This window comes from Perognathus longimembris, chromosome 7 (assembly GCF_023159225.1).
Source record: "Perognathus longimembris pacificus isolate PPM17 chromosome 7, ASM2315922v1, whole genome shotgun sequence".
Taxonomy (NCBI): domain Eukaryota; kingdom Metazoa; phylum Chordata; class Mammalia; order Rodentia; family Heteromyidae; genus Perognathus; species Perognathus longimembris.
The window spans coordinates 83838008-83863487 of NC_063167.1; the positions used below are offsets into that span (position 1 = coordinate 83838008).

Genomic DNA, 25480 nt, shown 5'->3' on the forward strand with positions numbered 1-25480 from the left:
ATATGTGCATGTCATGCACTCTGATCAAGTTCATCCTGATCCCATCTAGCTATCCACTGGCTTGCCATTCTCATCATCCTGCTGCACTACTCTTTCTGATGTTGCTAAGTACAAATGGAGCACTAGAAACAAGGATGTTGCATCTGCATTCTCCCCTCCTGTAATAGCATACAATTCTCACTGTGCTATGCCTCTACTCACTGATGGGCACTGTCTTAGTGAAGAATTAATTTACTGGTTTCTCTTTTTAAAACAATAATTACATTTGGTGTAAACCAACTGTATAACTCGGGGGGAGATGGGGGAGGATGAGGGAGGAGGTAACAAGTTGAATAAGAAAGGTACTTGCCTTACATATGAAACTGTAACCCTTCTGCACTTCACTTTGACAATCAAGAACTGCACTATCCCTGCCATTGCCTATCCTCTCCTGTGCTCCACTTACTCTTGTTTATATCAGATGTACAACTGATCAATAATTTTATTTAAAAATTGTCTTTGTTTGCCTGCCTTGTGATGTAAACTGAGCAATAGCCAATATTTTACTTTTTTTTCATCATAAATGATATGCACAGTTGTTAAATGATGGACTGGAAGCATTAGTTTCAGCATAGCCAAAACATTTGTTACTTACTTCCCATCAGCGATATTAACAGTTCTGAAGAGGGGGTAGTCTTCTGGGGCTGGTTTTCCAGTGTGGTCTTCAAACAGAAAAACAGGTGATCTTCCGATCTCAACACCAACTTGCTGAATACCATGCTCATTATATACAGATAAGAGGAAAGACTGAATCCCTTTTTTGGGTTTGACTGTAAATAATATTGAAAAATCTTCAGGGAAAGTTTCCCCTGAGAAAAGAAGGACAAAGAGTTAGAAAGTTCAGATTTGCAAATGGTTCGCAAAACATTCTTTCAGTAAAGAGCCATTGTAATGATGTGCCATGAAAAGTATTATATTTATTTTCCCTTCAACAACTGCTAATGAGTTTTTGATCACACAATACAGTTTTGCTAATAAATGTGTATATCACTTTAAATCAGATGCTATTATTTATGTATTTACATATGGTTATTCTAAATTCACAAGTGTATACTCCATTATCCTTCCATCTTCTCTTTCCTTGACACTGAAAATGGATATCCCAAATATGCAATTATCCCTCACACTATCTTAACTACACATGTACTTGATAAATATCTAATAAACATGCCATTTAGAGATTACTACAAGTGTATTTTAAATTGTTGAGCAATATCTTATTGCATTTTTAGAAAAAATACTGCACATAACTTTATTAAATTATGTATTTTACTTTTCAAAACAGATCTATGCATAAGCTATGGACATAATATATACTATATATCACACATTATAACAAATATAATATATGACATACACTATTTGAACTTATTAATACTCTGACACATAAGTGAAATGGAATACATTATTTGAGGCATAAGATAACTCAGTTCATAAATTTTCCAGTTGCAAAGTTGAGCATTTTACAATATCTGGGCCAAGGTCAAGAGCTTCCCTACTCAACCCATTCATCCAAAATTCTATTACAGATAGTAGTAAAAGATGATAAAAATATTATGACTATCACCATCACAGATTCACATTCAGAGACTGAATGATATCTGTCATTCTGCTTCTAAGCAGAAAAGGGAACAGATGTGTGAGAATATTTTGAATTAATAGTTTTTTGGTCAATTAATCAGAGCACTCCTTATAATTATAAAATGTTAAGAATGAGTTGCAATGATTGAGGCTGGGTGAAAGAAACAGAAAATACCTATCCAGTAAAATCTAATTAGGTCATTTAAAATAATGTAAAACAAAGATGCTTATGAGTTGGAAATTATTAGAAATGTATGATAAAAAGGACAATAACGCAATAATGAGTAATAAGTATATATATGTATATTAAGTTACAAATGTATTCATAAGATAGACAGATGGAGGCTCAGACAATATCTCAATTGCCATTTTTGGATTTTGTCAGTTCATTTGGCTCCTTACCATATGAACTAAGCAAATTATTGAATAATTCTTAGCTGGCTTCCAATCCATTAACTAGGCTAATGATGTAACTGGAGCTAAATTGCTGACAAAAGACCCTAAGGCACCAAAAAGCCATGTTTAATAATGCATAAAATATTTGCCTAAAAATAAATCAGACCTGGATTAAACATAACTTGATCAAATCAGAGTAAGTCCATGAAACACCATGTATTCTGTAAGGACACCCATCTTGACTCATGTCAGTAAAATATTAGAAAGTATGATGCTTGGAAATGTACATCTCACCTCCATTTCCTTGTGATTTCTAAATAATCAACAGTCTTATGTCAATCAGTGCTTTCACAGGAGAAGGTAACACTACATTTTTTTTAGTACCATAAGCAAGCCTAACAAGTGAAGACCTAAAATATCTGTAGTTCCAGAACTCACAGCAATGTAAGAATGTTGCACAAAAAATAATGCAGAACTTACCCCTTCAATACAAGTGTTTCTTTCAACAAGTGCCTTTAGAAGTATGAACTAAATATACCAAAATTCACATGCATGTAAAAGTAACCTACATAGTCATTAAAGGGAAAATTTTCCCCACCTTCACTTAAGTTCATTGAATATGTTCTGCACATAGGAATGTCACAAACTTATTTATTATCTTTGTATTTAGTCATCTTGAAATAATGGATTGTGAAATACAAGGAAGCATATTTTCTATAACGGCTGGCTAGGACTGGCAATTAGTGATTTTCATCTTATGATTGCAATTTATTTGGTGCTTAATATATAAAAATTGTCTTGTTTAGACTTGGGTATTACATACCATGGTCAAAAGAAATAGTAATAAGTAAGGCAATGTAACAACAATAATAGTGGCAATAGTAATAATAAGGTAAACAAACCTGGAAAGAGTTGTTTGGTTGGAGCACTGACTTGTGCTAGCTTTGAAACTCTGTAAGCAATATCTGACCCTTTGGAATTCTTTCTGTTTGTGCAGAATCCTGTTGTTTTTGTTATTCCCTCTGGAGAATTGTGAAAATCTAGTGCTTTTAGTACATCAACTGGAGCAGCTGAAACATAGTAAAAAAACAAAAACAAATCAGTAATTGAACATGTAAAATGAGAATAAAAATGAGTGCTTTTGTAACACAGGGAAAAGCAATTCATTTAATGTTCCAAACCTGTCACTTACCATGCCTCCCTAACATCTGAGTCAATTTAGAGTTGATAATATAGATAGGAATACAAAGCTTATGATACTCTACAGTTCAAAATAAAGTAAATCTGAAAGAAAATTACAGCAAGCAAAACAGAAGTTGTGAATGAATATATTTGAGACTATGTAGATTCTGTGGTGTGTGTGTAATTATATTTGTGTAATATGTAGCCTGTATGTATATAAGCAGTTTAATTTACCCACTAATGTTTCCAATTTTTCTCTGAACACTTTTCATGCTTTAGGATGGACATTGAAAGCCAATACATCTTCCCATTAATAGGTAGAGCCTTAGAATGTGTAGTACCAGGCTTCTTGGTGAAAGCCTATATTTCCTAAATCCAAATCACTCCACCTACCTCTAGCAACAGGGAATAATCAGTATTAAATAGATTTGGCATATTCAACTTTTCTGCTTGAACAGTGACTTGCTTATCTGCCTCTAATCCTACCTACCTAAAATGCTGAGGTTTGAGAATCATGGTTTGAAGCCAGCCCTGTAAAGACAGTTTGTGAGACTCATTTCCAATAAACAACACTCTCTGCCCCCCACCCCCAAAGTGTAAGTGGAGCTGTGGATCACGTAGTTGAGCACTAGCATTGACCAAAAAAAGCTCAGAGATAGTACCCAAGCCTTGAGTTGAAGCTTAAGGATTAGCACAAAATTTTAAAAAAGGAAGGAAGGAAGGAAGGAAGGAAGGAAGGAAGGAAGGAAGGAAGGAAGGAAGGAAGGAAGGAAGAGAAAGAAAGAGAGATGACTTAGTTTTATAAATAGGTTTTCAGTGAGATATAATGCACATACCATACACCCATTTGAAATATACAATTCAATGACTTATAGTATATTGTAATGTTATTATTTTCAACTGTGACAAATGTATATAACATAAAAATCTGCATATTAAGCATCCAATTCTCTAGCATAAATTATACTCACAGTATTGTGCAACCAGCACTAGTTTCAATTTCGAAAACTTCCCATTCTCACCTTCCATCTATAATATACTTTCAGTCCCCTTGAAGTGGCATATTCTAGAAATTTCATGTAAACGGAATCAAGCAATATTCACCTAGGCACTAAATATAATAATACCACATAACTCCACTAGTAGGTATATACCCAAAAGAATGTGTATGGTGAGATAAAATGATCATTTTCACCTGTATTTATGTACAGTAATTAGCAGTGTATCATAGGATATATGAATCTTGAAATGAGAGCTTTTGAACCATGTGCATCTGATTTTTGCATAATACATTTTGGGGATACTGACTTATGTACAAAAAATTATGAAGATGTGCAAATCATGCTTTATATCGTTTAACACATATAATTCTCATTAGACCTGGATAAGGTGCAGAAACCATGTAGCTCCCTCTCCTGTGGGAACCATGGTACCACTAATAAACCTCCTTATGAACCTTCAAAAAAATAATAATTCTCATTAATAATAAAGACCTACCAAGAAGTCTATAACCCTAGCAACTTGGGAGGGAGAGATCAGAGGGTCACAGTTTGAGGTCAGCTTGGAAATGTAAATTCACATGATTCTATCTCACCCACTGGCTGGCTATGATGATATAAACCTGTAATCCCAGGGACAACAAGAAGCACAAATAAGAAAATGCAATACAGCTTGACCCAAGCATAAAAAGAAATCATACCTTTGCCGGGCTAGATTCACCTCCCCTGGGTCCGGGGATGCTAAGATTACTCCCTCTTAAGTGTGTTCACCTTTTCACCCTCTCCCCTGGGCGCCTGACCAGCGGGCGCCCAAGGTGGAGTGAAGGGACACGGGTAAGCCTCAGTGCACATGGCTGAACGGGACTGGGAGTCCTGGAGAAAGCCTCAGGGGTGTTCTGGTTTATTCAAAGGAGGTGCCAACAACTTATACCCCCAGAGGCGCACAGGAGAGGGGCTTAATGATTGGTTAAAAGGACTAAAAGGTGATGTCATAGAACTTCCTCTATGGGCGGAGACCACAGCCCCCCAAGGACTGGGTTTCTGGGATGCCAGCCATTGCACACGTGCTGGCCCACAGGGGCGGGGGCTGCTTTGCTTCTCTTCCGGTTGAAGCCTGAAGGTGGGCAGGACTACCTTCCACAGCCCCAGGGCTGGGGGAAGGGCAGCGTCTCTAAGGGAGCCCTAGTTGCCCTTCCCCTCTTAAGGCCAAGCTGAATCCTCAACATACCTTGAAGATAACCAATGCAAAAAAAAAAAAAAAAAATGGATGGGGGAAGGGCCAGAGATATGTTGTGAGTCCATGAGTTCAGTCCCCAGCATTGCCAGGAATAAGTTTAAAAACAAGTGACAATTACAACAATAATTCCTGATCGATTTAGTGTATCAAGTTTCTGAATGAAAGTCAACATATTATAGAGTAGAATACTAATTCCAAATTACTGAAAGAGAAGAGATACTTTAAGCTGAGCACCTGTAGCTCATACTTGCAATCTTAGATATTCAGGAGTTTGAGAGACAAGGATCACCGTTCAAACCCCAGCTATGAGAAACATTTGTGAGACTTTTACTGTATCTATAATTAACCACAAAAAAGCCACAGGTAGAATTGAGGCTCAAGTGGTAGAGTGCTAGTTTTGAGCAAAAACAGCTCAGGGACAGCATGTAGGCCATGAATTCAAGCCCCAGGATCTACAATACCACCAAGAAAAAAAAAATCCAAGAAAACTCATGAAGAAAAGAACAGATACTTTGTGAAAATAAGACATTTTAGAAAAAAAATGTATTTTTTTGTTGAATGTGGTCATATTTAGTGCAATCTTGGAGAATTTTAAAAAATCAGAACAGTATTTTGGAACATATCTTTTGCAAGTCCTAGTTGCAATGGTCATGTTTAGACCAATAAGAAACCTAAGTATTCTTACCTTATTTTTGAGACCATAAAACTGAGAAAATAATGTCTATAGAACCTTCCATGTCAGATAGCCCAGTATGTGTCAATTACTGAGTAGGCTCTTTGAAGACATTAATATTCACAATAATGGAGCATCAAAGAACAAAGTAAAGATACCCTCCCCGGTATGTGTAAATGCCCAGTCTGCTTTTTCCAGTTCACCACCTTCATTGCTACATGCCACAAATGAAAACTTTGCAAAGCAGAACTTAAAAACATACATATAATAGCCTAAAATTATCTTGAGCTATCTTGAGCTTGATGTAGATATTAATTTTAAGTTAAACTTGATTCAAAGTTGCAGGATATAAATTGTGGTGAAGGCAAATGTTATTGAAAAACCACAGCATTATTCTACTTTATCTTCTTGCCCTGGACAGCATTAAGGCTCCAGCACAGACATAAGCACAGCCATGAAGTTTGACAGAAAAGATCGTCGCCTCACAGGGTCATGGGCAAAACCTGCCATAGGTAAATGGCACCCACAATAGACCACAACGTTCCTTTTGAGCACAATGACCTTTTAAAGAGCACAGACTTTGTCACATTTATTCCTATCTAATTTGAAATCGGTGTGATAAGAACACACTCCTGGGCTGGGAATATGGTCTAGTGGCAAGAGTGCTTTCCTCATATACATGAAGCCAGAAGCAGCCAGAAGTGGCGCTGTGGCTCAAGTGGCAGAGTGCCAGCCTTGAGCAAAAAGAAGCCAGTGACAGTGCTCAGGCCCTGAGTCCAAGGCCTAGGACTGGCAAAAAAAAAAAAGAACTCCTTCTACAGGGTTCAAAACAAGGGCACTGCTTTTAAAGTCTGACAAAGTACTTTGTATGAGACACATGATCTGAAATCATAATTCCCTCCAAAAAACAAAAAAAGAAAATAGAGACACATAGTAAAGGTTTTAGCTAAGTTATTATTGTTCTAAAAAGACATATGAAATTACAAAGCAATAATAGTTAATTGGATTTTAAAGATTTCTTCTCTTCTTTGGTTCAAGTGAAGGAAATAATAAATTAAGCTAAGCTAAGCTAAGCTGATACTTTCCCTGTTATTTGATCTTACAAATCTCATAATCAGCGTTGAACAAATTCTCATAATCTGGACCTTATGGTTTATGTTCACACATATGTATGTGGAGAAAACTAATGTTCAGATTTTGTTAACTTTCTTTAAAAATTAAAAATTTTATAAAAATTTATTGTGGTTGATATGAGAATTATTAACTTTTATTATCATAAAGGTGATGTAGAGAGGGTAGGAAATATTTTTAAAAGTTCACTATTCAAAGCAATCCATCAGTGCCTTCATATTTTATTTCCAAATAGCTTCACAGACCACAGTTAAGCATTTCAGGTATGTCTAATTCAATACAGCATGTGAGAAATGTCTAATTTGGGTATGTTTAATTGAGCAAGAGGCTTCAATCTTTTATTGGCTATAGGCTAAGTAAATAGAGAATAGGTACCAGTCCACTTAACTGGATCCCTATCTTTTCCCACCAGTCTGCATATCACTGCTTGATTGAGCTTCCAAAACTCCAGGCTTCAAGTCACTCTACTACTCAAATGCCTTCAGAGAACCCACTGACTTCTAGATGGGATCCACATTCCACATTCCTTGCATATAAACTCTCTAGGAACTGGAGACACCCACTTACCATAGCAGCCCTCTTTAGCTGAATGTGGAATATGGCCGTGATCTCTCATTGTTGTATATTTCCTTCCTTGTGCAGTGCTCTGGTAATACTGATTTCAGACTGAATCTCCATGTTCCTTTGTCTGCCTTGGGCCCTCTATAAATCCTACTCTGCCTCTCTCTAGCAGTTTGTTCCACCCTACCTGAGGAATGGTCTATACTATATGCACAATTTTCTCCAGCAAACATTTCCTCATCTCCTATGGGTGGCTTGAGTATACAAAAACCTCTAGCATGGCATCATGCATTCTTGATTTTAATGATTTGCAGATTCTTTCATTTGCCCTCAATCTAGAAAAGAATAAGTCTGCTCACATATGCACATACATGCACCCACCCCCATACATACACATTCACACCTACCAACACATACATACATAACTTGAACTGTGGAAATGCTGACTGAATGTACTTCTCATGTAAAAGTACATGGTAGTAAGCTTTCTTTGAAGACTACAGGGCTTTTGCAGTCAAGAAGAATTTGCATGGCTCACAGATGTCTTTCCTGTTGGGTTCTACTTACCTTCTGAATGCCCCCATTTTATCAACCCATTTAATCACAAGTCTTTGATCCCTTCACCATGTGGCTCTCAGCATTGACATGTGTGACTGATTTCAGACTCAGAATATCACTTCCTCTAATTGCTCTTCTCAGTCTCTTGGCCCATCCCCATGACATGTGAACAACAGAATCCACATAATGTTGGAAATCAGGCTGCCTCTGAATTCTACCCCTATCACTTAAGATACTAAACTTCGTGATGGTAAATGTGATTGCCTCCATTTCTACATCTATAAAATAAGAACAATTAAAAAGAGATTTTGCCAGAAAAGAGTTGATATTGGTTATCAACATCATTCATTGAACAGTTTCTGAGAAAACTATTTCTGACTTAAGACCTCCTTGATGCCTGGTTTTATAAGGTACATGAGATAAGAATAGTTTTACATTTCTAAATGAATTAAAAAAAATAAGCTGAGTGCCAGTGGCTCACACCTGTAATCCTAAATATTGAGGAGGCTGAGACCTGTGAATCATGGTTCAAAGCTAGCGCAAGCAGAAAAGTCCCCATGAGACTCTTATCTCCAATTAACCACTGAAAAACCAGAAATGGAGTGGTGGCTCAATGTGGTAGAGTGCTAGTCTTGAGCAGAAGAGCTCAGACCCTGAGTACAAGCCCCATGATAAACAAAAATAAAAATATTCTATGAGACATTTAAACTATAGCATTTTAACTGGAGCATTCCTATGTAAGGTTTTTATTAGGACTCAGAACACTCATTCATTTCTTTATTGCTCATAGCTCATTTCTACACTAAAATGACAGAGCTGTCTAGCCTCAGTAGAGTCTATACAGCCTGCAATGGCTAACATATCTTTTATCTGTCCTTTATAAACTAAGTCTTAGAGGATAAATAGAAATAATCAGTGAAGAGGAAGGGAAAGACACACCAAATTCCACAGCACCGATGTAACAAAGCACAGTTTAAGCTAATGGTAGCATCAAGCTTGCCAGTAAGACATCAACCCAGGAAATTCAGCTTCCAAATTCTCCCCAGTAAGCCTCACCCATGGCTGCTGAGCTCCTCTAAAGAGGCAGAGCTCTCTGCTGCTATGAATTCACTGCCAGCTGAAAACTCCTAGTGCACACTGGGGCCTTAAAGCTTTTCATTTCACAATACCTGTCTATTTGTCCACCTCCAAACTTAACACTCCAGCTAGAACAAACTTCTTTCAGGTTCTAAAATGTACCTTGATAATTTTATTTGGGGGAATTGCTTCCCCATTCTGCCTTATCTATTAGTTAAGAATTGATTTCTTAACCTTGTCACTAGAATCACTTAGAATGTGTCTATACATATATGCACACATTATACTCAAGGCCTTGTACTTTGACAGACAAGTGTTCTACCATTTGAGCTACTCCTTGAGCTCCTTTATGTACTGGTTATTTTGTACTGGTTATTTCCAAGGTAAGGTCTCACTTTATGGCTGATTTGGATGAGGCTATGAACCTCCTACCTGTGATTTTCAGTGTTGCTGAGATGACAGATCTGGGCCACTGTACTCAGGCTTGGGTTGAGATGGAGTCTCACCAATTTCTGTCTAGGCTGGCCTTAAACCGTAATCACCCAATCTCCACCTCACAAGTAGCTAGTTTAATGGTCATGAACCACTATGTCCAGCTTACCTACATAACTTTTTTTCTTTAAAGAGGAAAGTGTCTACATCCTACTCTACAACCAGGAAACTAGAATGATCAGGGTGGGTCTCAAGCATCCTGGTGTTTTCATGATTTCCCAAAGGAATCCAGTGCACAGCCATGAATGAAACCTGTTCGATTCAGATGGAGTCTACTTTTGATCTAGTTCTAAACATGATCTCCAAGAAACCTGTAGTTCTGCTTGTCGTGTGGGCATGTGGCCCTCTCACAATGCCCTATACTCTTTGAAGCATTCCACATACTATTTTTTGTGAAATTGTCTCATTGTGGTTGCAAGTTATATGCTCCTAGATTCCTGTACAATTTTTTCCCAATTACATACAGATGCTAATCTATTTTCTTCTAATTCTCTCCCTCTCCACCTCTCTCCCCATGTCTCTCTTTTTCTCTCTTTCATGCTAGATGGGTAACTCTGTAATAGTGAATAGTAGTAGTATTGGTAATCTTAACTGTTGCCAAGGTATAGACACTGAAAACACAATGAGTAGGGAGGTATTTAATGAATGAATGATTAGCTTCATCCTGCCTCTGAACTAAAGCATCTTTCTTTCCCACCTGAGAAGGGTGGAAGTTTCCAGATTTGATTATGTCCTTTTCTAAAATTCAGATAATAGTAAGAATAATAAATCAAATGTGAAGTGGCCTTTCTGATACAGATATTTTTCCTGATTGTGAACCTCATATCAAAGGCAGTGTATAAAGCACATCATTATAGAAAGACATACATAATTTTTAAAATGAGAAAGAATTCTGAGTCATCTTCCACCAGAGACACAAAATGCTTCCATATTCTATATGAGTATCAAAGGCAAGACAATGTTTACATGTATGCATGTAGTAGTGGCAGGTACCAAGTGAGAAAAGGGACTATTACAATATACCTACTATCAACAATATTCGAGATTTAGAACTCATAAAAAGTTTTCATAAATTGTCTATAACTTGGGATCTGTCACATTTTCATACAATAATTAACAAGTCAGTTTCTGTACTTGAAACCATTCAACTGCTAACTCCAGCTCAGTATTTATTACCTGTGTGACTTTAGCTAGCCTACTTTAACCTCCAAGTATTAGTTTTAGATTCTAATTCATAGTGAAATGCTCAGTAAAAATAACAACTATATTATTAATGGAATTACCAGTTTCAGGATATTTTCAATAGGATATTTCCACTGAGCTCCATCCATGTTTCCCCAGAGCCATATTTATCTCGATTCCTGGTATCTGCTTTCTCTGCGGGTCTGGGGAGGAATAGAAGCTCAACAGCTATCTATTGCTAAATGGTCACTATACATCATTTGTAAAATGCAAGTATTGGCTACCAATTTATACAGTATACTCATTTGTTATTCCAGATACATATGACTAAAGAGGTTTTCTGGAACCTAGCTTACACAACCAAAATTATGTCCAGCACTCCAGTATCAACATCCAGCATTATATAATGTCAATATAGCTACACTATAGCAGTTTATTCTTTTCATATTTTTATTGTACTGCATAAAATTGCTGCAACTATAGCTTATACACAATAACCCAGATGTGCATAACTTTACAAGGTTTGAATAGTCTAATAGTTTAGAGTATTAGCTGATTATTCTCTGGCACTACTATGCACTTATTTACGTACTTATTTACTAATACTGAGGTTTGAACTCAGATCTTAGGCTTGCTCAATTTGCATGCTAAGCTGGTTCTCTACCACTTGAGCCATGCCTCAGGCAGCATTCTGTTGTTAATAGGTGATGGAGTCATCTGTAATTTCCTGGCAAGTCTAGTTTCAAACAGCTATCGTCTAGACCTCAAGTTCCTAAGTACCATGGATTACATATGTGAGCCATTCTAGCCAGCTCTTTCATTTATTTTATATGTATATAAACCATGCATGAACATTGTATTATAAAGTAAAATGAACTAGTAGCAAAATAAGAATATTGAGCTAAATTTAGAAAGAAGCATCTCTTCATCTCTTGATGATCATGTGCTATATATAATTTCAACAGATGTCATGTGGGTAGGTGTTCTATATAACAACCTTCTATTTTTATCCTAAAATCTTATTTTTGTAGTTGAAACAGAGCACAGCAGGCATGGTGGTACATGCTAGAACTTGGGAAACTGAGACAGAATCATGAGTTTAAGGCCAGCCTGGGATAGAATGCATGACCTTGTCTAACGCACACAAAACCCAATAACAACAACAACAAAGTAAAAAGAGAAAACAGAAGATAACACCAAACAGCACAGCTGGATTAATGAGCTTCCTACTATATTCATAATAAATAAAATTATATAAAAATCCCTATAGTTTTATAGTTTACATTATTATATCTTGTGTCGCAGATTGTTGGAGGAAAGGCAAAGAGATAAATGTCTCTAGAAAAAAGATCTAAAGGAACTGAAAAATTAGGCCAGAGAAATGAATGACACAATGAAGGCAGATGATATAAATGCTAAGGAATCACAAAGAGGCTGGATTTCATTCCAAGTGATATGTAACCCCCTAGATGGTTAAAGGGAGACAGGTGATGTGAACCAACTTTTTCAATGACGGTATTTCGGGGAAGATTTAGATTCACAAACAGACTGAGAGGAAGGAGAAGAAATTTCCCATTAAACTAATATTTTCAGACCACCGAAAAAACTGTGTTGAAAACAAAACAGAGAGGCACTGGAGCAGAATCACACAGCAGTGAGAAATATTTGCTGTCCTACTGATAAGAAATGCTGCTCTCTTACTATGAGGTAAAGTGCTGGGTAGACCTCTGAAGATATTTGAAGGCACAGCAGACAGGAGATGTGCATGGATTAGAGATGGACTATGAGAATAATAGTCAAAAATGACTGCAAGCCAACACATAGGTAGCCCATGCCTATATTCCTAACGACTCAGGAATCTGAGATTTGAGGATCACACTTTGAAGATAGTCTTGGCAGAAAAGTCTTTGAGACTCTTATCTCTAATTAGCATAAAAAAAGCTGGAGATGGAGCTGGCTCAAGTGGCAGAGCACCTTGAGCAAAAAAGCTAAGGGATAGTGCCCAAGCCTTGAGTTCAAGCCCAACTGTTTGCACCAATTTTTGAAAGGCTTCAAGTTTTTTTTATTTGAAAATCAGGATTGAGTTTATTATCATAAACCCATGACATTGAGAAAAATGAGAAAAACAGATTTTCAGAGGGAAGTAAATTAGAGACATGATAAGCTTATGACAACTTAAATGCCATTAGGAAAGGTTAAATGGACGGGCAAGTTCCTGAGTCTAAAACTCAGGGGAAAAAATTTGAACTAGAATAAAACTTTAAGTGAGGTAATCTACCAAGGTTACCCAAGCCAACATTCCATCAACAATGAAGTTATTTTAAAGCACCACTGGCCTAACATCAGTGGAGGAAATCATTATTCCTTAAAAATACAAGAATTTGTTCTCTCAGTTAAAATAACAGCTATAGTCCAACGCTTAGAAAACAAAAGATCACAAATACAATTTTGTGTTCTAAAAAAAAGATTGTATTGGGATAATCACAAGGACAGTCATGTAAAGCATTATTTCTCTGACAGAAGATTTGATTAAGTGTGTATACAGATTTGTTTCATGAACATCATTACAAAATAAGAAGATAACACATTTATGTATCTGTAGGTTTCTGATTACCTGACTCCAGGTAAAGTGTGGCTGAAATGTACAAATCAGTGTTGAGAGTAGTAAACTGTTCCAGAAAAGGTCTCATGGACCCATGACCCTGTCTATTTGTCAGATGATCCAATAGTTACCATCAATGGGGACCACCTTGCATGGACAGATTCCAAGTATGCATCAACCCTATCAACTTAGCAGTCACACTATCTTTTCAATTACTCACATGCTTCTGCAGTATGTAGAAATACATATTCATGTGGTCTTAGGTTCTGTCCTTTGCCTACTTCACCAAAACTATCTCACATTTATACTTTTATTTCTTTAGCTATGCTCTTAAATATTTTTTCTTCAAGTCTTTTGTCCTGACACAGCCTGGAATGTTCTTTCATGCTTTCTTCATTTGATTTTTCAATAGTCCAACGTTTATTGTCCTTACTGAGCTTCTCTTCTGTATTTTACAACAACCACACATCTATCCTCTAAAGCATCTATCATCGTTATAAATTTAAATACCCTTATGCTACTAATTATTGTGATTGTCTTTATCTAGCAACTGGTTAAAGCATACATTGCCATTCTCATTTCCTCATCAGAGAAGTCTCTTTTTAAGTCTTTAGCCCACTTGTTGAGGAGGCTACTGGTTTTTTGCGATTTTGTTTTGAAGGACTGTAATTTTTTTAGTTGTGAATACATTTTAGAGATGAGGCCTATGTCCATTGTATGGCCAGTGAAGATGTTTTCCCAATCTGTGGGCTTTCTGTTTATCTTGCAAGCTAAGTCCTTTGCCCTGCAGAAGCTCTGCAGTTTGATGCAGTCCCAGTTGTCCATAGTTACTTTGATTTGTAGCATTTCTGGGTCTTTGTTAAGGAAGTTCCGTCCTGTGCCAAGGAGTCGAAGTGTTTATCCTACTCCTTCCTTTAGTGTTTTCAGGGTATCTGTTTTAATTTCACGGTCTTTTATCCATTTGGAATTGATTTTGGTGCAGGGTGATATATAAGGATCTAGTTTTAGTTTGTTGCATGTGTTGAACCAGTTTTGCCAGCACCATTTGTTAAAGAGGCTATCTTTCTTCCATCCTATTTTTTTAGCTCCTTTATCAAGGATTAAGTAGGCATAGTTCTGTGGGTTCATTTCTGGGTCTTCAATTCTGTTCCATTGGTCTTCAGGCCTGTTCCGGTGCCAATACCAAGCTGTTTTTATTACTATAGCTTTATAATACAGCTTGAACTTTGGTATTGTAATTTCTCCAGCACTGTTCTTTCTGCTTAGGATTGTTTTTGCTATTCTGTGTCTTTTATTGTTCCATATGAATTTCTGTATTGTTTCCTCTATTTCATTAAAAAAATGGTGTTGCATTGAATTTGCTGATAGCCTTTGGCAATATTGCCATTTTGATTATATTAATCCTCCCAATCCAGGAGCATGGGAGGTTTTTTCATTTCCTTAGTTCTGCCTTAATTTCAATTTTCATGTTTTTAAAGTCCTCATCATAGAGGTCTTTCACTTCTTTGGTTCAGGTTATTCCTAGGTAATTTATGTTTGTTCAGGCTATTGCAAAAGGAGTTGCTTTCCTGATTTCAGCCTCGGGTCATTAGCATATAGAAAGGCCATTGATTTATGAAAAAGTGCTCTACATCACTGGCCATAAAAGAAATGCAAATCAAAACAACATTGAGATTCAATATCACCCTAGTAAGAATAGAATGTCCTATATCAAGAAAACTAACAATAACAAATGTTGGAGGGGATGTGGCCAAAAGGGAACCCTACATCATTGTTGGTGGGAATGTAAACTGGTTCAGCCACTCTGGAAAGCAGTATGGAGATTCCTCAGAAGGCTAAACATAGAGCTCCCCTGTGACCCAGCAGCCCCACTTCTGGGCATCTACACAAAAGACCACGAACAAGAACACACTAAAGTCATCAGCACAACAATGTTCACGCAGCACAATTTGTCATAGCTAGAATATGGAACCAACCCAGATGCCCCTCAGTAGATGAGTGGATCAAAAAAATGTGGTACATATACACATGGGATTTTATGCCTCTATCAGAAAGAATGACATTGCTCCATTCGTAAGGAAATGGAAGGACTTGGGAAAAATTATACGAAGTGAAGTGAGCCAGACCCAAAGAAACATGGACTCTATGGTCTCCTTCATAGGGAATAATTAGCACAGGTTTAGGCAAGTCACAGCAGTGGATCACAAGAACCCAATAGCTATACCCTATGAACACATAAGATGATGCTAAGTCAAATGGACTCCATGTTATGGAAATGACTGTTGTATCACTGATGTAATTACTTTCAACATGCAATGTGAAACCGTAGCTTCTATTGTTGATGATCCTCTTGTATCCCCTTCCTGTGGTTGTACCTGCATTATCTCTGTATCTTATCTGAGTACATTGGAAACCATGTATACTGGCATTAGAACTAGAAAACTGAAAGGAAATACCAAAATTGAGAGACACAAGGTAAAAAGACAAACGACTACAAAAGCAATACTTGCCAAACTGTTTGGTGTAAATCAACTGAGCAACTCATGGGCGAAAGGAAAAAGGGAAAGGAGGAATGAGGGAGGAGGTAACAAACAATACAAGAAATGTATCCAATGCCTAAGGTATGAGAAACTATAACCTCTCTGTACATCAGTTTGACAATAAAAATTAAAAAATAATAAAAATAACAGGGAAGTGTTTGTAAGAAAATAAAAAATAAATAAAGCATACACTGCATTCACCCTCATAGTAACAGAAATTTCCCATGAGAAAAATAGATAGACATGCTGTTTGCTACTGTGGCTCAGCACCCAAGACAATGGCTGTGCCCTGGAGATGGTAGTCAGTTAATACTTGATGTTATTGGATAGGTGTCATCCTCAAATGTGTCATATAATAAAGGCAAATATGAACTGAAAACTGAAAGCAGAAATAATGTCAAAATTCCAAAAACAGAAATGAAATAAACAAGTGAGGATGAGGATTTGGAAAGTACAGCATTTCTTACTTAAAAAATGGTTAAGGTTATTTTAAACTGGACTATTAATGAAGAAATTTTATTTCCAATATAAATTTCAGGCTTTAGTGTTGAAAAGAATTATAGTTACTGATAATCTGACTCGTTACATGTTCTGGAAAGGAGGATGAGCATAAGTTATCCTTCATTGTGACCAATGTGTCTGATGATTCAGTTCTTACCAAATCATTGCTGTTTGGCAGTAGAACATATAGAAAATGACTTGAGCAGAGCAATGATTACGGTACACTTGACCTTACTTTGTCATGTTATGAAAGCCAGACACCATCCCATTTTTAGAGGCATTTATGTACTATGGCTGAGGGTTTATAAACTCTTTACTGCATCAAAATTACCTGTAGAACATCACAAGTATCTATACTTGGTTTTCATTCAAAATCTACTCAGGCAAAATCACCAAAGTTGTGGTTAGAGATAGCTGTAATATATTAATTCAGAAACAACTCTTTACTTTGTAGTGAAAATCCCTTTCTTATGAGTGCATTCAAAATCATTCATCCAACAAATATTTTTGACCATCTAGTATGCTTCAGATATGGTGCTAAGCACCAGCATTTCTTTTATAGATACAATTTTGTTTTTTGAATCAAAACCCATTGTTACAAATATTTTGTGTGTGTGTGTGTCAGTCCTAGGGCTTGGACTCAGGGCCGGAGCACTGTCCCTGGCTTCTTTTTGCTCAAGGCTAGCATCCTACCACTTGAGCCACAGCACCACTTCTGGCTTTTTCTGTTTACATGATGCTGAGGAATCAAGCCCAGGGCTTCATGCATGCCAGGCAAGCACTCTACGACTAAACCATATTCTCAGCCCCCTGTTATAAGTATTTAAATTTGAGGTATGTACAGTGTGGTTTATGATGTCAAGCAGGGTCAACCATCCCTGAATTTATGAGAATAAGAGTAGTGTTTATAAAGGAAATGAGAGGTAAATCCTGGGTACAAAGCAGTGATCAGTCAGCAAAATGCAAGTGTGTTCAGCATGAAACCATAGCTTGGCAAGCAGAACCTGATATTTCTAGAATGCCACAATAATACCAGGATAAATAGGTTTAGTACTGTTTTGCAAACACTGATTGGGTTGATACACATCACCACATATTTCTGATCTATGGTTTTAGTTGAAGAATATGCATTAGAACTGTGAAAAACACCCTTACTTCATTCAATAAACTCATGCATATACAGTCTAGATTAGAACATGGAATATGACAGATGAAGATAATTATTTTAATAGCTAAAATGTACAATGATAGAAATAAAACATAAACTTTTGATTTTCTTCAAAAATAATTCAATAAAAATGGTCCATCAATCTTATAACACTTTTGAAACATATTCCTGTTTTTGAAGATGCTACTTCACAATATGATGACCATAATGTGTATATAGCATATAAATTAAATTATAAGCCAAAATAATAATTTGTTAATAATATCTTAAATATTCAGTCAAAGCTCAAAGTTGAGATGTGGCACAACTTTGAGATGTTATTTGTAATCATGTAAAGGGTTGGAGTCTTGACTGGGTTGGTAGATCTCTAGCCAATGTGCAAAAGCATTAGGTACCAAATTCAAGTCCCAGTCTTAGACCAAATAAAATAAAATAGTCATATAAATAGGATCCTATTTCAAATTGTTATTAAGCAAACTTAATTTATCTCAACGAAAATTCAGAGAAGATGAAAGATTCAAAAGTGAGTATGTGACAGGAACATTTCCAATTAACAATTTCCCAGATCATTATTCTTGTCCTAAAATTTCTCTGTCAGTGCTTGAGTAAAAAAAAAAAAGGTTTATGTCCCTGTCAGACTAAAAATATCACTTTCTTTCTTAAAGCAAGGCACAGCCTTAGCAGTCATATAGTCAATCCATATTTCCAAATATACAGAGGCATATCTGGAAAGAATGTGCAAAATAGTTTTCCAGATGGAAAAGCTTAGAAATAAATTCCACCTTATTTACATTTAGAGAAAAGAAAAAATAGGCAGGGGATGGAATCTCTGTTAATACCATGCCATGAGAAGATCCTTCAGCACTTTCAGCATGACTCCAAGTTAACTCTATTTGAATTTTGTCCCACTTTAGAGCCACCTTTTCAAATACTGTACATTCAGCCACCATGGTAGACACCAGTGACACAAATAAATCTATGTTGCAGTTGCTATGACTCCAACAACTTTGAAAGACAAATTGGTACAAAAATGAGTATGTTTTTGTTTGTTTTCTACTTTATTTTATCTCTGTGTGTGTGTGTGTGTGTGTGTGTGTGTGTGTGTGTGTGTGTGTGTGTGTGTGTGCGCGTGCTGGTCCTGGGGCTTGAACTCAGGGCTCCATCCCTGAGCTTCATTTTGTTCAAGGCTAACACTGAGCCACATCTCAACTTTAAGCTTTGACTGAATAGTTTATTTAAGATAAATATCTCAGACTTTCCTGCCCTGGTTGGCTTCATACTGGAATCCTCATATCCGAACTTCCTAAGTAGCTAGAATTACAGGCATGAGCCACTAGTACGGGGTATTTGCTTATTTTTTAAGACAACTCATGATCCTCTAGCCTCAGCCTTCCAAGTACCCAGATAAAGAAGTAATTTTAAATAGAAAGATAATATTACTTATCAAAATAATTGGCATTGTTATTCTCATTTTAGGGCTTAGTAAAGATAAACAATGTCATTCAGTTACAGTCTTCTAGTTGATTCCTTTCCAAATAGCTTTCTAGTAAACATGTCTGGCACTTTTATATTGAAGATAATAAACACACTGTAACCATCGATACCCAAAAGTGGAATACAAACTGATGTTTATTGTAACAGATTCTTATTAGAACAAGTGGCAAGTTCTGCATGGCCTTATTAATTAATGAAACAAAATCAGAGCCAAAAAACAAAATCTTGAACACCTACAGTCCCATCTATTAACTTCTTATCTGAGACACAAACTTGCATTGAGTGGCTCCCAACAACTGCTGTTAGGTTCTCCATCACCTGTTGAACTTAGTTTATCCACAAAAGGATAAGAGGACTTACATGGAGGCTGAGAACCTATCTGAATAACATGATCCATTACCACAACCATTTCACAAGTCTCCTTGTTGAAGCTCAAGTTTCTACTGGCATAATTAACACAATGCTCACTGTGGTACAACTGCCTTAATTGTGGTACAATAAAACTAAGTCACTAAGTTAATTTTAACTCATTAATAATAAATTACCCATTAGAATTAATCGATCATTTTAATTATAATTAGAAATAATTGTAGTGCATTAGAGGGGCCCAGAGGCTTCATAATTATATGACAAAACAAAGATATTCTAAAGACATTAGAACACCCAAGCAGTAAGCATGAACAAAGAGTCAGGAAAAAAAGAGCTCTGTAACAAGATTGTTTGTTTTTGTGCCAGGCCTGGGCACTGTCCCTAAGCAGTTTTTTTTTCCTGAATAATTACTTATTTATTGTCAAAGTGATGTACAGAGGGGTTACAGTTTCATACTTAAGGCAGTGAGTACATTTCTTGTACAATTTGTTACTTCCTCTCTCATTTACCCCCCCCTTTCCTCCGTTTCCCTCTCCCCCCAAGAGTTGTTCAGTTGGTTTACACCAAATGGTTTTGTAGTACTGCCTTTGGATTCATTTGTCTTTTTATCCTTTGTCTCTCGATTTTGATATTCCTTTTCCCTTCCCTAGTTCTAATACAAGTATATACAATATCCAGGGTACTCAGATGAGATACAGTGATAGTGTGGGGACAACCACAGGAAAGGGATACAAGAGGATCATCAACAACAAAAAAAAAGCTACGGTTTCACATAGTATATTGAAAATAATTACAACAGTGATATAACACTTGTTACCATAACATGGAGTTCATTTCTCTTAGCATCATCTTATGTGTTCATAAGAGCATAGCTATTGGGCTCTTGTGATCCTCTGCTGTGATTAGCCTAAACCTGTACTAATTATTCCCTATGAAGGAAACCATAGAGACCATGTTTCTTTGGATCTGGCTCACTTCACTTAGTAAAATTTTTTCCCAGTCTTTCCATTTCCTTGTTCAAAGCTCCCACTCTGCCATTTAAGCCACATCTCCACTTCAGGCTTCCTTCATTCTTTCTTTTGTGGTTAATTGGAGATAAGAGTCTCACAAACTTTCCTGCCTGGGCTGGCTTTGTACTGCAATCCTCAGATCTCAGCCTCGTGAGTAGAAAGGATTATAGGTATGAGCCATAGGTGCCTGGGTTTAAGACTGCCTTTCAACCCTGGGTCCAAAAGTTACCATAGGACCTCATACTGCAAAACTCCCACTGTGTACTCTTCCTGAAGCTGAATGAGAAGGCCTCATGGGGCTGTGACATTTAGAGAAACACTGAGGTATACAGTGCTCAAGGGGCAGGTGGCTGCTCGTGACAGGGAAAGTATGGAAAGTTTTACCAAGACTCAAGTGCAGAGTAGAAGCAAGCTGCCTGCAAAGGTGAAAAATGACAAGCAATGTCCTGAACACACAGGATGGGCACAATCTGAAGACCACGCTACATCATGCTAAATCATTTGGACAGTAAGCCCAGTCCTCAACACTAATGAAGTACATTCAAAAGGAAAATGGCCAACTGTTAATGGAGTATGCTGCTCCGCTAGACTTTTGTCAAAAGAGAAGCAAACACATTCTTTAATATTATGGCTCTTGTTCTTCTGCAGAGTTGCTAGGGGCATGTAGAAATATGCAGCTGAGTTTTCATTAGGCTGGTCAAGGATTGCAAACCTTGCAATTACCTCTTTCCCTTCCCATCTTCCTGTACTGGGGCTTGAAGTCAGGACATGGAAGCTGTCTTTTACCTTTTCCACTCAAGCCTGGTGTTCTACCACATGAGCCACAGCTCCACTTCTGTCTGGAAGTAAGAATGAATCTCACAGACTCTCCTACCCAGGTTGGCTTCAAACCAGGATGTTCAGATCACAGCATCTGGAAGAGCTAGGATGACAGGTGTGAGCCACTGACTCCAAGCCTGCAACCACCTCTTTCTAGCAGTCATCCTTTCAGGAAATTGTATTTGAAAAATCTAATTGAGGAGGAGAGCCAAGTATCCCACACAGTCTGATGTTCATTCCTTTAAGCCCGGATGTCAGTTTACCAGCCAGACAGAGGAAGGAAGCAACCACTGATACTCTATAAGCTCAATGAATAGAGACCTTCAATTGCTGTACAGTCCAGGGCCATTCAAGAGCAATTAAATTTAGTTAAAATAAGAAAGAAATGCTTTTTAAGGAAAAAAAAAAAGGTTTGAGGAGTTTGCAAAAAGTTGATTGTGCCAGAGCACTTTTACACAGGTTGTTTTAGTTCTCAACTGTCAAGTTGTATTTAAGCTGGTCTCTTACACTGAAATATGATAACCTTTCTTTCTCTGAGTTCTTTCTCCCAAATTAATAGCCCTGTCTCTAATTCCAAGAGCAGCAAGCAAAGAGGTTTTTTTTACCAGATAACAGTAGTTCTGGTGATCAGCCAATGTCTAAAGACCCACTAGCCAAGTCAATAGGAGGCCAAAAACTGCACCTGGTAAATAGATATTACTCATTAAATCACTTTAAATTTGTCTTTCATCTTCTCTACAAGCTAGTATTATGTATGTGGTCCCGACACAATGAAAGAATAAAAGGCACCTATAACTTAAAATCACACAAAGATTTTAGAATAAGGAGACATAAATGTAGTAGATGTATTGTAATCTAAAAAGTAGTTTAACATTTTTAATGCTCCTAAGTTTTGAACTAATATGCATGAGAAATTAGGAGGGGGAAAAAAAGTCCCAAGTTGTGGATGGGACAGCAAAGAAGTATATGGAAAGTGACTTTGAAAACTATTCTTAAGTTGACTATTAAAGAAAAAATTGGGGAACATTGCAACTTTTTATAGCATCTATGTATACCTCTTTCTTCTTTGCTAACAAACAAAACTTCAGTGGTTGAATAAAAAAGCTGGGTTTCCTCTCAGCACTCCCAACTCGGGTCACATTTCTCCTGAATTAAATGAGGGAAGTACAGGAGTAAAAGCAGAAATGAAGACCAGTCTGGGGGCCCCACTTTGTGGCTGATTCGAATTTCTAATGAGTACACCAATGGCCCTTAATTATTTCTCCAAGGGGGAAGTAAAGTCTATTTCATATAAGAAATGCAGGATTTGAAAAACATAAAAAAAACCTTAAAAATTATGTAAATTGATAGGGATGGCTCATAATTAAACTCCTTGTTAATACAAGTTTTTCTTTATGACTGCAAGAATTTCTTATAAATGTGACAAGAGCATCATATCAACTTTAGGTTCCTAAGAGAATAAATGTTTTTTGGGTTTTTTTATCATGTAAAAATAGAATGACTATGTGTTTGGAACATATCCTTGCTCTTAAAGATTAGATTTCTAGAAATAAATGTAATCATATACACTAAATTCCCCTGCTTTCTGGCAGTTTTTCATGTGCAATGAAGTTTCTCCCCAATGTTGCTAGCATAAAAGATAATCATGACAATCTGATAAGACTGAATGCTTCCTAGAAACAAACTGTCTCCGAAGTCTTACAGTACAAAGTATTTATGTAGTTGAAGATGTTCTGGCAGTCCAAAATAAATTAAAATTTGCATGGTAAAAGTCTCCCCATATTTTTCTAAATCTGACTATTAGTTGGGAAAAAAGATGGCTAATACTTAGAAAATGCATAACGATTATTAGGCTTACTAATTAAAGCCACATTATGCATATGACATGTCATAAAGCCAGTTAAAGTTAAGATAGAAAGATCAGAAATGTGACAAGAATGTCCTCATTTGAAGTAAATGTCTAATTTTCATAGCATCTTCAATATGTCTTAATTGGCTTGGTTCTCTATTCACAATTTCACAAGGAATAAAGACTTTATTCTCCATCCAGCCATAAATGTACATAAAAATATTTTAGAAAAAGTTCATTTCTACTAGAAAGCATATAATATTACACAATCACATAACTAGGTATGCTGACAAGATCAAATAATAAAAATTCACTTTTCTCAAATTTAGGAAATTGTGAAACTGCATCTACAACTTGGTTTCTGATCTTATTTTTTTAATCAGACATTTCCATTTAATCCACCATATACAAAGTTTGGTTAATCCATCAAGTCTCAGACCTATACCTTTCAAAGATTATTCTTATCATCATTACAGATCTTTACACTATTCAGAAAAATTTTGATTATGAAAGACACTTTATGAGAAAGCATATTCTTTTTATATCTTAGTTTTCACACTAATAAACTGAACAAGTAAGATTAATTAGAAATTCATCTATTTCATACATAGCTCTAGCACTTTGAGGAGAGTAATCTCATAAAAATGCCATTGCTTACTTTGAAAGAAAATTATTTTGTTACAGATACTCCCAACCAATCTTAACTTGAATTCTTATTGTTACTTAATAGAAATGATAACTCAGAGCCTCAATAAAGCCATTACAGTAAATCTTTTCTCAAATATTATTTTTTAGAAAAGAAAGGTAATATGTACAGTTTGGTCATTTAACAAAGCAGTTTATGACTACAATATATCTTTTCATCAGATAGATATCTGCCTACAAATACAAAAAGAGGTGATGGATGCTTTGTTATACTTTAGGAATAAACAATAATGTGGTCCTTTTATTTGGGTCACAAAAAAGAAACAAAGAATCTAAAAGAAATTAGCTCAATTATATGTAATCCCATCATATTATATATAAATATATTTCTGATTTTGGTATTTTGCTTGAACTTACTCAAAAACCTTTTAGAGAGTAACTTTCACAAAATAACACCTCAGTATAGTATTTATTATGAAGCAAATTGTCATTCTACAGTATTAATGAGCTTAACATTAAATGGCAACTAGTTAACATGTCTGCAGTTAACTAAATATGCACCCTCTCAACTGAGGCTTACCTCTACAAAGGGTGAGACACCTCTGATTGCTTTAATAAAAGATATGATAATAATAATAACCTTACCAAATGCTGCCTTTGTTAGCAGAAGCCTGTGTGACTTTTGAACTGACTTGTAATTAAGTAACTAAAGGGACACACTGGCTCTCTGCTGTTGGATAAAGCACACTCTGGGAAACAGCACCATTTCACCTGCTGATCCCGGGCACTCAAAACAGTATTTCTGCAAGACTGACTGCCCATGGCTACTAAGTTACTGAAGCTTCTCCTAAAACACACCAACATTTTGCAAAACACATTTGACTTACTGCCTAAAGGCAAAAACAAGTTTTAATCAGTAAAACAACAAAAAGAGATGCTATTAAATATATCTTTCTTCGTATTCAATTCAATCTGGCTGTTGCTTAAATTACTTCTTAAACTGCTTATAGTCAGCTATATATCATAACATAGTCATAGCACAGTTACAATAAATTTCAGCTAAATTCTAACATCCTATCTAAAGTAAGTGATGGACTAACACTAAAATAATTCCATAAAGTCATGATGAATTATACAAAATACAGCATTATATCGAATGTTATTAGATATTTATTAAAATAAGACTTCATCTTACATGCAAACGTCCTAGAAGAGATTGAAGTATTTTCAATATGCCTGTTAACTTTTCCATGTGAGTTTGGATTTCCAAAATAAAGCAATATGACTATGTAAAATAAAAATCTTTAATCCTTTAAACTTCTAAGGAAAAAAACAAAACTCTTCTGTATAATTTCCTTCAGAGTCTATAGTTCCAA

The 25480-nt window shown here is 36.2% G+C and overlaps 1 protein-coding gene across 1 annotated transcript in view; it reads right to left on the reverse strand.

The window, feature by feature from the left end:
• The window catches only part of Col11a1 (collagen type XI alpha 1 chain), a 179974-nt gene that overhangs the window by 151556 nt on the left and 2938 nt on the right, over nucleotides 1–25480 (reverse strand). The window contains exons 2-3 of the mRNA XM_048352067.1: nucleotides 2919–3086; nucleotides 635–848 (exon numbers count right to left, since the gene is read on the reverse strand). Of these exons, the coding sequence (XP_048208024.1) occupies nucleotides 635–848; nucleotides 2919–3086 (382 nt within the window). The remainder of the gene's footprint in view (nucleotides 1–634; nucleotides 849–2918; nucleotides 3087–25480) is intronic.